At 42.8% G+C, this 18,859-nt stretch overlaps 1 protein-coding gene and 2 non-coding genes across 3 annotated transcripts; 1 reads left to right on the top strand and 2 right to left on the bottom strand.

Moving 5' to 3' along the window:
- Positions 1-1,616: 1,616 nt before the first annotated feature.
- On the bottom strand, positions 1,617-1,689 carry trnaf-gaa (transfer RNA phenylalanine (anticodon GAA)). The gene has a single exon. It is a non-coding gene; the product is annotated as a tRNA-Phe (tRNA).
- A 1,515-nt stretch (positions 1,690-3,204) lies between these two features.
- On the bottom strand, positions 3,205-3,277 carry trnaf-gaa (transfer RNA phenylalanine (anticodon GAA)). Its single transcript has one exon. It is a non-coding gene; the product is annotated as a tRNA-Phe (tRNA).
- Positions 3,278-3,531: 254 nt separating this feature from the next.
- On the top strand, positions 3,532-9,155 carry rpn1 (ribophorin I). Its single transcript, XM_003442752.5, has 10 exons — positions 3,532-3,898; positions 4,846-4,910; positions 5,146-5,452; positions 5,545-5,754; positions 5,836-6,028; positions 6,118-6,217; positions 6,315-6,453; positions 7,609-7,728; positions 7,863-8,108; positions 8,196-9,155. The coding sequence occupies exons 1-10, from the start codon at positions 3,659-3,661 to the stop codon at positions 8,376-8,378; spliced, it is 1,803 nt and encodes a 600-aa protein (XP_003442800.1). The 5' UTR covers positions 3,532-3,658; the 3' UTR covers positions 8,379-9,155.
- Positions 9,156-18,859: the final 9,704 nt, after the last annotated feature.

Here is an 18,859-nt window from a genome sequence, read left to right as displayed (position 1 = left end):
AGACTGCTTTGAGTGCTTAGTTAGATTAGAAAAGTGCTACAGGCTATGAGTACATGAAATGAAGCTACACATGGCAAATGACTGGCCTGTTCATTACTATCAATTCCTCCTGTGAGTTTCCTGCTACTTTTTCAACAAAGTTTTTGAATTTACCAGTTAGAGAAAAAACAATCATCATCTCAATACAGGGAATTATAATCATTAGACTGATATAAGTAAATTCCTGGAGGAGATCATTGAAAATATTAGAATGAGTGTGAGGGTATGTACAAAGAAGTGAAAAAACTTGGGGTACAAAAAAAAAAAACTCACCACAACAAATAATGAGATGAGATGAGATGAGATGAGATGAGATAGCCTTTATTTGTCAGTTGCAGGTCTTTTGCGCGCAACCGAGATGACAGACCTTGCCGACCATACATACAATACACAAACATCCCATTGGGGAGACAGGTCAGGCCAGGTAGCGAGGAAAAAAACATCGAAATGTGTAACACAAAAGGATAATACAGGAATGCACAGATATCAACACACCATAGCACAATAAACACAGACAAGCAACATGGGAAAGAGTTACAGTGTGTACATCTGATCTGGGACCGCTGCAATCTTTCGACTGCGCCTCCAACTGACCCGATGTCCACATCAGAGGGGAGGTAAGCGTTGGAGGTGGCGTTGGATCCGGGGTAGGGAGGGTGATGCGTCGGTGAGTGCTTATCAGTATCAGTATATGTATGTGTGTGCGTGTCCAGAGTTCTGTCCAGAGAGCTGAGACAGTGTCCTTCGCCCTGCCAAGCTAAGTAAACAGTCTTCCAGCCAACCCAGGTGGCCTTGCATGGAATGGGAAGGAACAGACTAAACACAGTCGTTATCAGGGTGCTGTGTAATGGGACACAGGAGAGAAATAAGTATTGTATTCTATGTTCTATTGGCTTGTACTGCATATAAAACACCAGGACATGACCACAGGGTATTTAATATGTTATGCACCAGCACAAGCATAAATACACCAACGACATTAGCCACTTACCTACCGCGAAGTTTAAATCACTCATTAGTTTGTGTTTCTACAACTCGCTTGCTGCTATTTTCTGATTCTTCCTCTTTTCTTCTGAGGGATTTGCTACATTATTTATCTGACCCATGGTTAGAATTTGCTGTATTAGCTGCCAAAACCCAGGATTGAACAAGGGTGCTTTTTATCGTATATAGTACAATAGAAACAAAATTCGAGAATGACCATAACCCTGTCCTGAGAATTGTGACTGTGGGTTCCCCAAAAAGACAAAAATTTGCTGGTCTTTGAGGGATGATGGGAGAACCTCAAAGAATGAAATGGTAAAACAGCACAGGAGTGATCACATGCACATGAAGAAAAAAGATCATACAGGTGAAGGATGATTTAAGAGATGCTGCCTTGATGCAGACATGTGAGTTGATCAAGTGATGCATACAATGGTTAGCATTTGGATGTCATACAATATGAATAACAGGTTCAAAGCCGCATACCTCCTTATATATTGTTGTAATTTCTGTGATACAAACTAAACACAGTGTACTATATGACCAGAGACATATTTGATGATGGCAAAGGCTTTAAAAGCCACCCCAAATTCTGCCGAAACCCGGGATCGAACCAGGGACCTTTAGATCTTCAGTCTAACGCTCTCCCAACTGAGCTATTTCGGCCTCTTGAGCTACATGAAAAGACAAACATACAGCTCAGTAGCCTATAATATAACTAAAATGTTTACGATTGCTTGACACTGAGAATCAGTCATTGACCCCGGCTGTGGCAGAATTATATAATCCCTGCACAATTCTTTCTACGGTGGCCACTGTGTCTCTCTTGTGAGTGTAAGCTGTTAGTCTGCTGTTTACCTCAGCTGTCAATATATGTCCACATCTATTTATTCTAGAGGCTGTAAACCTTTGTGAAAGTAATCACAGTAATAGTAAAGTCAGTGAAGATAAATTCTGACCGATAACAGTGATATTGAGGTGAGTTGTCATTGGATATCCCAAACTTTTCTGTCGGTAAATGCTGCTGTTTTTCTGCTGATAGCCGGCATTAATGAAACTGTGTTTGAAGTCGATCTAACATTGGACGCTTAGTGAATAAACTTTAATACGATGTGAAAATGTAATCAAATTGTTTAGGTCACTTGAGCCGGATGTTACCTGGTATAATATCAGCTTATAACGAGCTGTTTAGGTAGCTCTTGTCAGACAACTGATGAGAGCTAGCTAAACATAATAAGTAACTGTGTCAATATCTGGAATAAAGGAGTATGTTTAGTCCCATGTGTATTATATAATTCAGAAGATGCGGCTTGGGGTGAGGAGGAAGATGATGACCTTTTACCCAGAAGCTGGTCATGTTGTTTCTTTCCTTCATGTTTCACTTCTTTGTGAAGGTGACCCCTTCTCAGATGATAAAATATAGATATGATCCTTGAAGGTTCAGACATTAACTTAAAATTGCCTCCAAGGAACATGAGTGTCTACCAATTCTCTTCTCTTCTCTTCTGCCTTTGGTAACGGGATTAAGGCAGAACAGTATATTGATGATGGTGGGAAAACATGGTGGCTTTCAAAAAAACATCCACTGCTCTGTATATTTACTGAATTAATTGATTGTTGATTTAATGGATTCTAAGTGTATGAGAATGCATCATTTTGTTGGAAGATGTATTACACACTAATCAATGCAGATTCATGAGTAATCATTGTTTGTTTGTTTTTCTATTAAAGAACCCAAAGAGTTAATGACTGTACTTTCAAGACTACTCATTTTAAACTGAAAAACAGTCAGTGGAGCACACGTATATATGCCCTCAGTGATACCACTACCTTTTTCATGCTGTATTAAATAAAAGCTTATCTCAGAATCTCGGACAAACAATGCACTGTGCAACCAGTCAACAGTCTGTAGTAGCAACACAAATATATGAAAAAGCAAAAAAAAAAAAAAATCTGCCAAAGAAGAAAAGCTAGTTGAGTGTTGTTGTAATTAGTTTTGTAGTTGAATCCCCCCCTTCATCTTTTAACATTTTTAACATGTTTTAACAAATGTAATACCAGATATGATGTAATAACTGTGATAATGCGCTCAGTGTCCTGTAAAACCAAAAACCAATGTGGTAAGAGAAAAACAGTGGTAACACAAGGGCGAGATTTATCTTTAAAATGTTCCCCAACTTCTGCCGAAACCCGGGATCGAACCAGGGACCTTTAGATCTTCAGTCTAACGCTCTCCCAACTGAGCTATTTCGGCTTGCTGTCCTCTGTGCAAACATGCTAATCTACGTCATCACAGCCAAAAATGGCAGCAACAGAATAAGCTTGTTTTTACTCTAGTGATAAATTGAGACGACCACCATCATTATGTTTGAGTTTTGCGCTGTAGAAAAAAACGACAAACTGTTTGATTCCTTTATTTTGCAAAACAGTTTTTGAAAGCCACTTTTCTGTTTCGCAACCGCTTCCGGCGCACTGCACGTTGCAAAAGTGCGCGTAGTGACGTCATCACGTCGTACTGAATGAGGCGTCATCCTTTCCGATGTAGAGCGGCACGGCGGCCTTTCTTTGCTGCTCTACATTTCTTCCACTCTTAACCCAGTAACTACAGCATTTCAGCTCCTATCTTATTTTAACCATGACCCAAACCTCCCTGCTTTTCACCGCCTACCTGCTGCTCCTGGCTGCCCTGGGTCCGCAGGTTTCAGCGGACGGTTTGGTAAACGAGGATGTGAAGAGGACAGTGGACCTGAGCACGCATCTGGCCAAGATCACTGCCGAAATTGTGCTGTCCAACCAGGGGAACTCGGCCGTGCACAGTTTCATACTCGCAGTGGAGGAGGGCCTGGCTCCGCATTTGGCATACATCGGAGCTTCGGTGAGCTAAACATCAGTGAATGAAACGGCGCTAACACCTCCGCCTGTAGCCGGCTAGCTAGCTTTAGCTTGTTAGCTATTCTGTTGCAAACTACACATATCTGCTGTGCACTGTCTTTACAGCTTGCAGTTTTTTCTTTTTGTGAGGTGCCAACAGCAAACCTGCAGAAGTCAGTGCCCTCCCGCAGGAAAGGGTCACGGCTTGTTCATTGAATGCATGGAAGCAAAGCTACTGGCTATGATACAGGGTGATTCTGTGGGCAGTGAGCTCTGCAAGCGGGGAGTCACATAGCCACAGTTAGCTAACAGTAGCAAGTATTAAGAGCTGGATATGGGTATGTGCAGTGCATTCACCCCAGTTCGGGAAATGTAGTTATTTCTGCCCAGACGAGCCATATTTATTTTTAAAGTGCCATGGATGCGGGTAACAAGACATTGACTTCCGCAGGGCTCCACGCTCTGTCAGTGATTGAATGACACGTATGCGCTGGGCAGCTTACTTCCGTGTGTGACTGCGCACAGGCCTGCCCCCTTCCACTATGAATGAAACCGTAACAATGCTCCTGTTTGACAGAATAATGACACAATAACAGATACGTTACACACGATTCCCTCAAAGTCCTATAGTGTTGTAGCACGATCCGATATGCCTGTGTTTGTGGCACTCCTGTATCATCATAACAATGTTAGTCAAGTAACAACATTGCTACTGACCAATGGAGTTAGCATTAGCCAAGAAGTTAGCTAATGCTATCAAAAACTGTCACTAGAAAACCAACGCGACTAACCTAAATTGGCTAACAAACCTAACTCGATAAAATATTTGTTACATTGCATAAATTAATGAAGAAATTACTTGAATCGTTTACCATTTATTCTAGAAGAGACTTACCGTGCAAGTAACTGCATACATTACACAAATATTCTCTGACTGCCATGCTTTCACAGGTCAAGGGTGAAGAAGAGGAGGATGGCACACTTGAATTACAGCAGACAACAATTCAGGGTCAAAGGTGAGAGATCAGAAACTGTCAACTAAGCAGATTATAAAAACCTTACATGATGAAAAAAGACTGCAGAACTGGTGCACTGAAAGCACCATTTTATTTTCTGGAAGATGGTAGGTTTGCTGGTTTCTGGCGAAAATCGCAGTCACGATTATTTTGATCAATATCCACGACAGGATTTCTTAACTTGCCATCAAATATGTCTTACCTGTGCTCCTCTCTGTCATCTCTTCTGCAACAGTGGGGAGTTTTATAAAGTGCAGCTGCCCTCCAGCTTGGCTGCAGGTGCTCAGCTGAAGACCAAGGTGGAGATGACGTTCAGCCACGTCCTGAAGCCCTTCCCCACATACATCACCCAGGCTGAGCGTCAGCTGGTGATTTTCCAGGGGGACCACTACTTCTACTCCCCGTATCCCACCCGCACCCAGACCACACGCGTCCGCCTTGCGTCCAAGACCGTGGAGAGCTACACCAAGCTGGGCAACCCAAGCAAAACCGATGAGATTATTGAGTACGGACCCTTCCGCAACATTGCTCCGTTTAGCGAGGTACAGCACTGACCAGGTTTGATTAGCTTATAGCAAAGCTGCAAACAGCTGCTAAACTGATCTGCTGTTTGCTTGTGTTCTCCGCTGTCCAGGACACAATGAAGATCCATTATGAAAACAACACACCCTTCCTCACCATCAGCAGCATCACTCGTACCATTGAGGTGTCTCACTGGGGCAACATTGCAGTGGAAGAAACCATCGACCTGAGGCACACCGGAGCTATCCTGAAGGGCCCCTTTTCACGTTATGATTACCAGCGTCAGTCAGACAGCGGCATCTCATCTATCAAGTCCTTCAAGGTTTGTTTCTTCTAGACACCCAACCACTGTCACCTGAGCTTTCACAGTTTCTCTGATAATTATATCCGTTCTCCTCACCAGACTATCCTCCCTGCCTCGGCCCAAGACGTTTACTATCGGGATGAGATTGGAAACATCTCCACCTCCCACTTGCAGGTTCTGGATGACTCAGTGGAGGTAGAGGTCAGGCCTCGTTTTCCTTTGTTTGGAGGGTGGAAGACTCACTACATAATTGGCTACAATCTGCCTAGTTATGAGTACCTTTACATGCTGGGTGAGTCGATTTCTGATAACCAGTTTTGTTAATTAAACACTGAATCTCTGGATGCCTTAGCTTATATGTTGTGCCATTGTATATTCCAGGTGATCAGTATGCATTGAAGATGAGACTAGTGGACCATGTGTATGATGACCAGGTGATTGATGAAATGACTGTGAAAATCATCCTGCCAGAGGGAGCCAGGTCAGTGCAAACACACCTAAAGTATCTCCTTTGAGGAGCGTTTACAGGGCTTGATATTTTTTTTTTTCCCTTCTATATCTTTGTCTTATCTTCTCAGAAACATTCATGTGGATACACCTTACAAAATCAGTCGCATGCCAAACCAGCTGCACTATACATACCTGGACACCTTTGGGCGGCCAGTGCTGGTGGCCACCAAGAACAACCTGGTGGAGCAGCACATTCAGGATTTCGTGGTAAGATGCACCGTAGAAGAAGACAAAAATCCATGCATGGTGTCTCAGGTTTGAGGTTATTCAGATCAGAAGTGGTCTTCTCTTTGTAACTAAGGAAGCAGTTAGAACCTGTCACTCTTTATCAATATGCGGTATCATCAGGGCAAGGGTATAATACCACAGTAAATTTAGGCTTGTAGGCTCTTTGCTGTGAACTATGAAGTCTTTGAGTTCATAGTTCAAAAATAGGTCTCCAGTGACGTCCATCTGTGCTGATGCTAACGTGATAACGACGTGTTTTATGTGTACACACGAACATTAATATTTACAAGCAGGTTTTTGAGTTGGTTACCACAAGTTTATGAACCACATGTCCAAGTATGTTGAAGCCAGATCATCTAAAGAGCTGTACAGTCTTTGTTTTTTCTTGGCTTCAGCAGATCTTGGCAGACACCTGTCTGCACTGAATACTTCACAACAGCAACATTTTACACACGGATTTAATTATTTGCTAACTTGATAATCTTTCTTCTTGCAGTAGCATTAGCTCAGTGAGCTAGGTATTTAATATCATCTACATAGAGGTTATATTGATTCATAACATTTCTTTTTTACGATTGTAATCTCTTTCTATCCGTCAAAAATAAAAAAAGGTTAACACTTCACGCTGAAGAAACTTTTCTGGCAAATCTTTTTGTTAACTTACCTGAGTACCTGTTAATTATTTTGAAATTAATTTCTCAGTTTAGGGAAAAATTGTAACTTATAGGCTGACACACTGACTGGATCACAGTGGCTTTGGCTCAAGGTCAGCCAGAGATCCTTACTGCGTGCTTTTCTTTATTTCTCCACACATTTTATGTTATTTTTGCGACAAAATGGAAAAAAAGAAAGGGAAAGAAAAAAAAAAAGAAGCTTCATGCTCGATACTGTTGGGAGAAATACTGCAGCCTGATTAGACTCCCAGAAGAGTTTTGTGAATGTGCTGAGCGGTAAAATTGAAAGCTGTATCAAACTGGCAGTAATCGGGATTTTTTTTTTTTTTCCTTTTTTCCCAGTTAATCATCATGATGTAATTATTGATTGTACAACACACTGGCTATATAATGATGACAACGCTGACATTTAAACTGTTTCCACGTGATTCTATGTGCCCCCCTCTCTCCTGATCACCAGGTTCACTATAACTTCAATAAGATCCTGATGCTGCAGGAGCCTCTCTTGGTTGTAGGTGCCTTCTACATACTCTTCTTCACCGTCATCATCTATGTACGTCTGGACTTCGCCATCACAAAGGTATGAAAACACCTTTCTAGTTGATGTTGGCCCCATTTTACCTGATCTCTCCTCATTAAGCAGCTACCCTGCACAAAAGTAGATTTATGGTGTTGATTCTGTTCTTTTCACTCTGTTTTCTCGTCTTTGCTCAGGATCCAGCTGCTGAGGTTCGCATGAAGGTCGCATCCATCACAGAGCAGGTGCTAACTCTGGTCAACAAACGTCTGGGCCTGTACCGCCACATGGATGAGGTCGTCAACCGCTACAAGCAGTCCCGCGACACGGGGGCGCTCAACAGCGGCCGGAAGACTCTGGAGGCTGACCACCGCACTCTCACCAATGAAATCAGCTCGCTGCAGGCCCGCCTCAAGGCAGAGGGCTCTGACTTGGCCGACAAGGTGAGTGATTTTGGGAGATTGTGAGGAAAATTAGATTTTGATTAATGGGACGCGCAGCAGTAGTGCCTTACCTCTCTGTCCCATCAGGTCGGAGAGGTGCAGAAGCTGGACGGCCAGGTGAAGGAGCTGGTGTGCCGCTCCTGCCAGGAGGCAGAGCGGCTGGTGGCGGGGAAAGTCAAGAAGGAGGCCTACATCGAGAGCGAGAAGAACCTGACCAGCAAGAGACAAGAGCTCGTCGGCCGCATTGACAGTCTGCTGGATGCCCTTTAAACTGCAACACGCTGACAGGCACCCTCGCCGTAACATAAACCAACTGTTTGTATGAGAATCTGATGAAATGACTCATGCTCACACACTCTTTTTGTTTTAGTATTTTACCATCCGGACATGGACTATGAACACCGGCTCTTACGGTAGTGATGGGTTTATCCAAACACTCGTGCCTTGCGATAAACTTGAAGTCACTCAGTTCTAGAGCAGCTTCATCACAACTGTTTGGCTTTTTTTTTGTTGGTTTTTCTTTTTGTTGGTTTTTCAGTGGAGCTAAAACTTTGTCGCAGATTTGTTCTTCCGTTCCATGTTCAAATCTGTCTTTTTGTTTTTTCCACTCTGAAGTTAAGGGTTAAGGGACTGTTTTTGAAATGAATAGCTGAAAGGCCCGAGTGTTTTCAGTCTCCTGTCTTTACTCGTATACTGTACTTCAAAACTGAATCATCTTTAACTTTTAAGTTTGAAGATGACTCGCTTTTTTTGCCATCTGTTTATCTTTTTTGCACTTGCATTTTTATTTACTCTCCCCTGCCTGACGTGTGTATTTGAACAAATCCAAAGCTCTGATTCTGTCATCCCAAAATGCTTGTTTTAGATGTCCCTCAGTCTTATTTTCTACATTTTTCTTGGTATAAATGTTTTTTTTGACTGTGAGATTAAACAATAAAAGAGATTAGCTTGTATGTGAGAAAAGACATTGAAGCTGGAAAACACATTTGTGAAATGGGCAGTAATGTGGAAAACTGTCAAATTTGAAATAAAGTTTTGAGAGACTCATTCTTGTTGGAAGTTGTGATTTTGGCATGCAGTACCCCTGGTTCATCATAAGGGGGTGTGCTTGTGTCAATAACTAGCATGTTACCATACTGGAGAAAAAAAGTCAAACTATTAAATTGCATTTTCATCCCGCTTGTGCCTTCAAATACTGAGATAACTAAAATTAACACTGTGCCATCCTGACATCATCAAAACAAGAAAAAGCCACTTTTCCACACTGACTAGTTCTTTTAAAATGGGCACTTCAGAGGGAATTTCCTGCTCATTGTTGCATTCCTTGCTTGAAAGTAACCCCACCTATGGCCTTCTCCTACCCAGTCAGCAGAGGAGCTGACCTGCCTCAATCACAGTATGAGCTCAGGACAAACAGAAGGGTCAGTCTGAGGTCATCGCTTTCCCTCAGAGGTCACTAGGGGTCCTGGCAGGTCATTTCCTGCTCCATAATAACAGCCCAGTTCCCCTCACAATGACAGTGTGCACATATTGTATGTGCCATACAATAATCATTCAGTAAATACGCAGCAGGGAGAGAGCAAAGACAATGTCTGTTAGCACTGATGCTTGGTTGCTGGTGAAAGACCACACAATGGTGATTTTGTTTGTATGTTTTTACTTGAGTGGAGATTTGGAGCGGCGCGAGTCCAGAGAGCCACACAGTCTCATTCTCACAGCAGCGGGCTCACGTCCACCTCAGCACCAGAGACGGGTTTTTTTAATGTGGAAGTGTTAAATGACATTGAGACGTTAAAGACAGAACACTGACAAATACATCGATCAGCCACTTAATTAGGTATACCTGTTCAACTGCTCGTTATAGCAAATGCCTCATCAGCCAATCTAACAACATGTAGTGAAGAAAACTTGCTGAAGTTCAAACCGAGCATCAGAATGGGGAAGAAAGGTGATTTAAGTGACATGGATGTTAGTGCCAGGTGGGCTGAAACTGTGGATCTACTGGGAGCGGCGGTTCTCTGGGTGAAAATGCCTTGTTGATGTCAGAGGGCTCAGATCTTCTCAAACTGATTCCTTGAACGTGACATGAATCTAATGGAGCACCTTTGGGATGCGGGTGAATAGGAAATTGGACAAATCTACTGGACGACAGACAAAATTTTCAGAACACCTTACTGGATCTGCTAGAGAGGTGTAACTAATGAAGTGGCCAGTGAGCTTCCTTTCTTCAGTAAATAGGGAGTCTGAGTTCATCTGCTCTCTAACTTCAGAGCAGCACTTCATCATACAGAGGTAACCTTGTGATGGAGACTAATATATATGCAACACATCTTTTAGAATGAATGACATCAACATAATTTATCAAGTTGCAAGTTAAACATTAACTCATTTATTTAATCTTCCATGGAGTTACGAAACTTTAAATGTTTACTTTAAATTGAAGCGAGTTTCTGCCTTAATGGCTGCAATCATGACAGAGACTAAGTTGTGTATCGTATATCAGCAAACACATACTGAACAAAATGTTTTTGCATTGAACTACTGGGCTAATTTATTACCTTTGATTTTTTTATTAATTACATTTAAATATGCCATTTAAAGTTATCTTCCCCACATGAAATGATAAGAGGATGAATTTGGGGTCAGGGACTGCAGGGATAGCAGTTAAAGCTCTTAATTTAGGCATTATTATGAATCATGATTTGTAATTTAAGTCACACACTGAACACCGCGTGTCCAAACTGAAATTAAATTATGTTTTTTTAAGTTTTTGATTCAAGTAATAAAATCAATTTCTTTCTCCATGGGAGATATGATTCAATGCAACCTGAACTCTCTTAGCTAAGCTGTCCTCTAGTCTCTTTAAGTAGTCTTCAGGAATAGTTCTATAATAGACTATAATTTGTTGCATTTGTAACACCACTTGCTGAAATGCAGCTCCAAACCATGACAGAGCCTCCACCGTGTTTTGCAGATGGTTGCAGACATCTGTAAGACACGGTGGCATCTTTCAGGCCCCGTGTCTGGTTTTTGCTGGATTACTTCCTATTTCTTAAGGACGTGATTTTCAGATACTGTTCATCTGTTGTAGGTCTTTTTTTAGGCCTGCCGCTTCTTCTTTTGTCCTTCACTTGTCCAATTTCCTCAGATTTCTTCAAGGACACACTGCACAGCATGCTGAAGTAGGCCAAATTATCAGCTTATAGCTCTTTGGGAATCATTTTGTTGTTGCAATACAAGTTTATACCCATCAAACTGTTTTCTTTAGCATTTCTATAGATTCAGCTAAAGAAATGGGAACAGCCTAAAGATACAATTTAAAATGAGTGAAAAAGCAGTCAATGTCCAAATAAAAACTTCACTTTAAAAATGAAAAGAAAGTCTGGCCCATCAGAAGATATTAAGAAATAAAGGGTGGCTCAAGACTTTTGCACACTACTGTAGGCTGTGTCCTTTTTCCCCCTGAATAACCTACAAAAGGACGTGAAGGTATCAAAGCTTGAAATGGGAATGCTCTTAAAGTTGTACTTAAACTGTACTTGTATTGTCTCTGGTATTTTACTCTGATGTGACTGACGGAGATGCCATCGAACGTGGCTGCACCTCAATGCTCGTGTCAAACATGAGTCTGTTGATGCATTCGCTTCCCTACACGGCTGTTTCTTCACTGAGAGAGCATTGTCTTGTTGTGGCTCATTGGAGGCCTTTCAGTCTTTTCAGTTCTGGGCCAGGATATGATTACCGGTCACAGAAGAGCTGCGGTTTATCTGTTGGTGTAAACCGAGCAAAATACTGTTTGAACCGGAATTCATGTGCAGCACTGTATCCTGATGTGGCAAACCGTGTGTGTGTGTGTGTGTGTGTGTGTGTGTGTGTTTGAGGTGGATGGTGGGGTTTGTGCAGGGTGTTGGACTGGTTGGGCCATGTGGTTGAGCTGTCATGGTCCCCCCTGAGGCATGGAGTCGATTATTATCTTCCTTTCCTGAAGTATAGTAATGATGCAGAGTGTGTTCATTCTTTATCTGCCAGAAATAATGAATATGCAAAAAAAGAAGGGAAAAAAAAAGATTTGGAGTCAAACTAGATATCAGTTGAAGAGGTAATCCACAAGTCCCCAGGCCTGGTGACGTGGTGGTGATTGATTACATTGAGGGCTCACCTGCAGTACTCTCCCTCTTAATCTTTCTTGCTCTCAAATACACACACACACAACTACACACACACAAAGAGAGAGAGAGGCAGAAGTCACCAGTCAGGGAACAATATCCTGCTCAGAGGACCCTTCACGGCACACTCTCATAAATCACTGAGACAGAGCCACCACCCTCACTGTCAGCATGTTATTATGCGCACACTCTCAGGTCCACGCTCCTCATGACATACATTCATTCAGTTCATCCACTCCTCATACTCAGCCATAAAGGAATGTCATCAAAAAGAAGAAATATGAGTCAAATCTAACCGCAAAACTCGCCCTCAAACACACGCCTCACCTGCACTGATTCCCTCTGGCTCCGCTTAAAACACGCTTTTTTCTTTTCTTTTTTTTTCTTTTTTTGTTTTTTTACAACGGGAGCTCTGTGTCCCACTCTGCCGCGGCCCTCTGCACCGGCCATTCCTCAGTGACAGGGCGCCGGGATGAGAGGCTCTTGAAGGGCGAGGTGAGGAGTGGATGAAAGCCCCCGCGGCTCAGGTCCCAGGGCTCTGCGTCCTGTGCAGGTGGCAGGTGTGATGTGGCCGGGTGCAGAAGCGTCAGGGTGAGGAAGAGGAGGACAATGAAGGCGTCTGTAGCCCCGGTTGCAGCTGCAGGAGGCGGGGAGGAGCAGGGCTGACAGATATGACATTCAGACAGGCAGAGGAAGGGAAGGACAGTGTAGGAGCGCAGAGATGGAGATGGGACTTCAAACAGAGGATTGGGGGTTGGGGGGGCATTCTTGTCTGCTATGGAGAAGGTGGAGATGGAGGGACAGTGAGAACGATGGATGGCACAAAAAACAACAACAAAAAAACCCACCCCACCCCCCCGCATGAATCCAGAGTTCACCGTTGTGTTCCTCTTGTGCAGATGTTTACACCGTGCACTCTCACTCAAAGCCCCTGCCTATATCTCTGTGCATATTGATGTCAGCCTCCTTCCCTGTATGGATTTGTATTGATGAGACAGTAATCCTCTTCCCTTGCCGCCCTTATGTGCAACTGTCCACAGCTCCCACTAAGACCCACTGATCTCTGCCACATGGCGCTCCATCAAAGCACCGATGGTCATGCCTCTCAGGGCAAGTTTTTGGCAAAAAAAACGTGCCCGTGCAGCTCATGTATGTCCCTCAGTGCAGGGGATAAGCTGCAGATGAAGGCCTGACGCTACTTTGTATCATCTTGGATCACACGAAGACAAGTGAAACAAAGCTGCTCTCTGTTAAAAGCCACTCTCGTCTGAGCGCGTGCACGGGCACACACACGTTTCCTACTTTCTCTATCAGACCTGATTAGAGTGACAGGGGCACTTCCCATTGGCTGTGAGAGTGGCCCTCTCCTTCCCAGGGCAGCCAATTTCCCCTACTCCAGAGCTGATAGGAAACTTTGATTGTCCACTGAGCTCAGAAGAGACAAAGAGATTTTTCCTCTCGCAATCCACATATCACTCCATCAAATCTCTTCCTACAATACAGCCCCCCCACCCCCCTGCAAACACACACGTTTTTTTTCTTTCTCTACTCCTTTCCTCCATCATTTCTCCCTCCTGAATTTTGGAAGCCTAATTTACATGGGCTCCACATTGTGAGTCCATTAAACTGGTACTGACTGCTTTGATGGGCAGGAAGTTTCACTTCATGTGGTGACATCTGCATCCTGTGACACAATCCTGCCCTGCGTACATGATTTACTCTCTCAGCTTACCACTATCCTCTAATAGCAGTCTGTTATTAGCACGGGTGGATGTTACCAGCAGCATTTGCATACTGGTACGTGTGCACGGTGGGTGTGAAGAGGACCCAGAATGAACAAGGCGTCAAAACATGTAGGGAGAACCAACAGGAAACATCTCCCCCTTCTTTCTCTCTCTCCACCCTCTCTGAGAACACACTTCCTGTTAGAACTCCTCTAACTTCCTGTCCAGCCACCGGGAATCCCAGCTGGAACATTCCAGCTGTGCACTAGTCTCCCTCCCTTGCTGTGCTGCTTGAATACCAGTTTCTTTGTTACCCAGTCTTCAGAGACTCGGGAAGTATTTGCACCCTTTCACTTTCTTTGCACAGTTTAGCCTGCTTTATGTGATGCATGGGAACGCGAGCACATTTGTTTTGTATATCAATGCCAGTGTCATAATGACAGAGAGAAAACATTTTATATGTTCATTTATTTATTTTTAATTTTTTAAAGAAAAAGACAGAGACATTTGCCAAACTGAACAGACTAAGGTACGAGAGTACCTCTATGTGTAAGAGCTCACAATTCACTTTAAACCACAAAGTCAAGGGAACTCTCTGTAGACTTCTGCTGGAAATTTGGAAAAGAACATTTCAAAGGTATGAAATAATTTAGAAAGTCTTGGATATTCTCAAGAAGCCTGTGAAACATCAACAACAGTGAAATAGTAACAGAGAGACTGATCCCTCTCAGCTGCCCTCCATCAAGTCAGACATTTACCCTTAGAACAGCCACCGTAACTATATAATGTTGCCACATCCACATATTTAGTAAAAAACAACATTAAAGGACATTCTCTGGTCTGATGAGATAAAAGCTGAACTATCTGGGCAAAGCTCCAAGCACAGTGTCTGGCGCACCCCGTGTTCATCACTTCGACTACTAAAGCCATCCCTACAGAGAAGGATGGTGACAGCGGCATCGCAACTAGAGGGGAACTTCTCAGCAGCAGGAAAAGGGAGACTGGACTGAACTGAGTGAAGAATGAATGCAGCCAATTACACCGAAGACCCTGAAAAAGTGATCAGAGACTGGAGCGACAGTCCAGCTTTCATAGCACAGCTTCCTATCCAGCCTGACAGCGTCCAAGGACACATACGCAGAGGTGTAGTGCTGGAATGTTTTACCCAAAGGGTTTAAAAAATATAAAAGATACAGGCCAATGAAAGTAAGAGCATACAAAAGAGGCTGATCAATGAGGAGAGTATTGGAAAATGCTGTTTAAAAAAACTATACAAATATATAAAGACAAATAATTCTATATACTAGCAGAGCAAACGATTATGGAAACAAAGTGGGGAAACTACAGGAATAAAAATGGAGCCTATGCTTTCACTGCAGATGGTTTAGTCAGCTTGTTAGACCTCAGTATTTGAACCAGCTCCACCCAGAGCATCTGGTGCAGCAGACAGGCAATTTAAAAGGTGGGAAACAAAACACAAACATATTAATGCAATTCCTCAATGACAGAGCAATGTTAGTCACACGTCCTCGCCATCACTGAAGAGCACAAAGCAGTGTCAAAGTGTGTATTTATTTGAATTTGGGTGCAGTGTGTAGCTCCAGCAACTGCAGCAAAGGCGAACTTCAAATTAGCTGTGGTAGAGGTGTGGAAGAGTGTGAAACCATAAATGTGAATGAGTTATGAGTGCACTGTAGAGAGGTGATGAATATTAGCAAAAATTGTTATTTCAGGTGGGTGGATGTGGGTACACTTGCTATAGCTCGGAGAGAGAGACGATAGCCAAGAGCAGTGTGATAAAGTGCACTAATCCAGGCCTGCAGATTCTATGATCCAGTGTTCTGCTGCTGAAAACATGCTGGAACACTTTTAATTTAAAAACAAAATCCATATTACGTTTTGAACTGCTGATTGTAGAGCAGGACTGCAACACAAGTGTTAAAGTGAGGGTGATTTGCTTTCTCAATCCAAGCACTTGTCCTACCTTACATCCCTTTCTCGCCAGGGGTCGCTATATAACAGCACATGGTCTCCTCGCCAGCTGTCTCTCCTGCAGAAACTCGCAGTCTCAGTCCTGGGGATAACCGGGGTCTCGCTGTCTCCTCACAAGGCTCCAGTTTACATGACTAGTTTTTGAAGCGCAGTAAAACGGGACAGTGCCATTAGTCTAATGGCATTAAATCAAATGACACACGCATGTTTATGAATGTGCCCTCACACGTGGGGCCATATGGCAGCGAAAAGAGCAGGTTTGGTGACTTTGTATATGACCTTTTCGGAAAGAGAGCTAATCCCGAGCTATAATAGACTCCGGGACCGATATGGAAAACTGCTGCACCGTTATCTCGGTTGTCTAGGAGACCATCAGAGCACCGGGCCGGTGGAGATGCCGTGGTATTAAAAGGGGGGAGAGTGTGTGCGTGCTAGTGTGTGTGTGTGTGTGTGTCTATTGGAGAGTGTTTTCTTTTTCTATTTTCTGTTTTTTCTATAAGTGTCATTCTTGAATGCTGCATCTCGTGCTCGATTAAGAACGCACAACTATTTTCTTACCACATTTACAACGAAGCCTTTTTTTTAAGTGGTGAAATTACAAGTTCCATTTTAAAGAAAGGTCAGTCCTCAGAATAGTGGATCGGGCAGATTAAAATGCACTTTACTGACATCAATTGTAAAATTTAGACGAAGCTGAACTGAATTGTGGCGGACGAGGCGCATTCATTCAACCAAATGCCACAGCAGTTTGTTTAAGTGATAACACGGGCCTTTAAAGCGAGGCCCGTGTTGCTGCTGTGGAGGAGCAGGCCTGCTGACCGGACAAATCAGAGAAAACTAACGGTGCATGTTAAGCGGCTTATCCCATTGTGGAAATGAAGATAATGCTATCGTGTTCCGATGTGTTTATTAGGACGGAATCATTTTCACAAGTGCAATTATAGCTGGAAATTGAGCTTTATCACCTTATCTGTACTGTAGATAGCCTGACTGATTCCCAACCTACGAAAAAAACAACTGAAATTTAGTTTGGAAATGTGTGACAATATTGCCTCATTTAGTAAAATCCCAAAATAACCTGTATCATAAATTCCCAAAAGATGGGATGCATATTTAAAAAAAAAAGAAGAAGAAGAAGAAAGAGGAGAGAGAGATTAATCTAACACAGAGCAAAGGATGAGGCTAATCAGAGAGATAGCATCATATCGCATTGATGTATGGTTAATACGGCGTGCGGTGATATGTAAAGTGCGTGCACCAGTGGTCCGGCCAATAAACTCCTTCTAATGTCAAATAGAGCTTATATTAGCTGCAGCGGAAAACGTGTAAATACGTCTCATTCCCTGCGCCTATCTGTCTCTATCAACCTGCGGGATCCACCCCACCCCCCCACAAATGATGCATTAGATGCATTGAATGTATTTGTTGTGCAAGTTTGAAAAGGCGGCGATAATCTGGGAGTGAGAGATAAGGAACACCAATTTATTCAGCAGCACTTTGGACCCCGCTTCCAGCCTCGGTCGGTGCTGACACCCCCAGCAGTTTGCTGATAACGATTAGGCCATTTATTATCTTCACAGAGAACAAAGATTGCGCGGTGCCGATGAAATATTACCCCTGGTAATAATCAGAAGGAGAAGGACCCTGGCATCTAATGCAGTGTGCATATAATATCTCCCTGACGAAAGCTGTGCACACACACACACACACACACACGGAGTATGTGCAGAATGCACAGAAAACGGATTAACAAAACAAATACTATTTATTAAATATTGTTAAATAATTATTATTATATTAAGTTTTTGTGAATTTGATTTGAGAGAAACATTCAACTTACTGGAAAGTAATAATAATGCTGTATTTGAGAGACATCATTAAAAAAAACAACTACCGAATAAATTGTAAGTAACTGTTGTTAAAAGACACATATGTGAACTCACATTTATTGGGTTTGCATTATCAACTTAATCATAATACACAACGTTGTTTAGTCCACAACAACTCGCTAAAATAAGCTAACACAAGCCAACACTTTTCAGATTTAAAATATTAAAAACAAATAAAACAAAAAAAGAAAGCTTTTATTTCAAATCCGCAAAACCTTATACTTTTAGACTGTTAAGAGTCCAAATAATACTGAGAAAGTATGAAGTGCTTATGTTAACCTATACGCTTCTATTATTCGTGCCTCCAAGCTTTTTGCTGTGACGAGTCCAAACATTAAAACAAATGTTTACCAATTCAGTCAGACCTCACATTTTCTTTTCTTTTCTCTTCCCTTTTTGTTGCATGTGTGTATGTGTGTGTGTGCGCACTCTGGGGAGCACGGGCCCCGAGATGCAGAGGTCCTCGCGCCCCTTGCACCTGCCTGGCTTCGGCACAACGCACGAGCCCAGGTCGCGTGCAAGAGATTTTAGAGGCTTTGCATGTTTTACAAAGTTGTTGTTGCTGTGTGGGATATAACACCCCCCCCCCCCAACACACACACACAACACAAACAAAAAAAAAGACCGGGTGGAGAGAGAGGGATGGGTATTTTTCTTTCTTTTTTAACATGTTTAGCTCAGTGTTGGGGGGATCATGAAAAAAAATATCTCGGTAAGTCAATTAGGACCGAGGCTTTCGGTCTATCCGAGTTGTTACAAAAAACGCAAAAAAAACAAAAACAAAAAAAACAAGTAAAGAAGAGAGAACATTTATTATCACTAAAAAGTAGCTTTTGGACTTTAATTGTTGAGCAAGGAAAGCTTTAGAAATAGCACCGTGCATTTCCCAGCTATGCAATTTCTAAGTTCAACCCCCCCACCCCCTCAATCTCTCTTTCTCTCTCTCTCTCTCTTTCCCGGTCACAAGCCTCAGGTTCAGC

Source organism: Oreochromis niloticus, linkage group LG5 (genome assembly GCF_001858045.2).
Source record: "Oreochromis niloticus isolate F11D_XX linkage group LG5, O_niloticus_UMD_NMBU, whole genome shotgun sequence".
In the NCBI taxonomy this organism is placed as follows: Eukaryota; Metazoa; Chordata; class Actinopteri; order Cichliformes; family Cichlidae; genus Oreochromis; species Oreochromis niloticus.
This window is presented reverse-complemented; position numbering and strand designations above follow the sequence as displayed.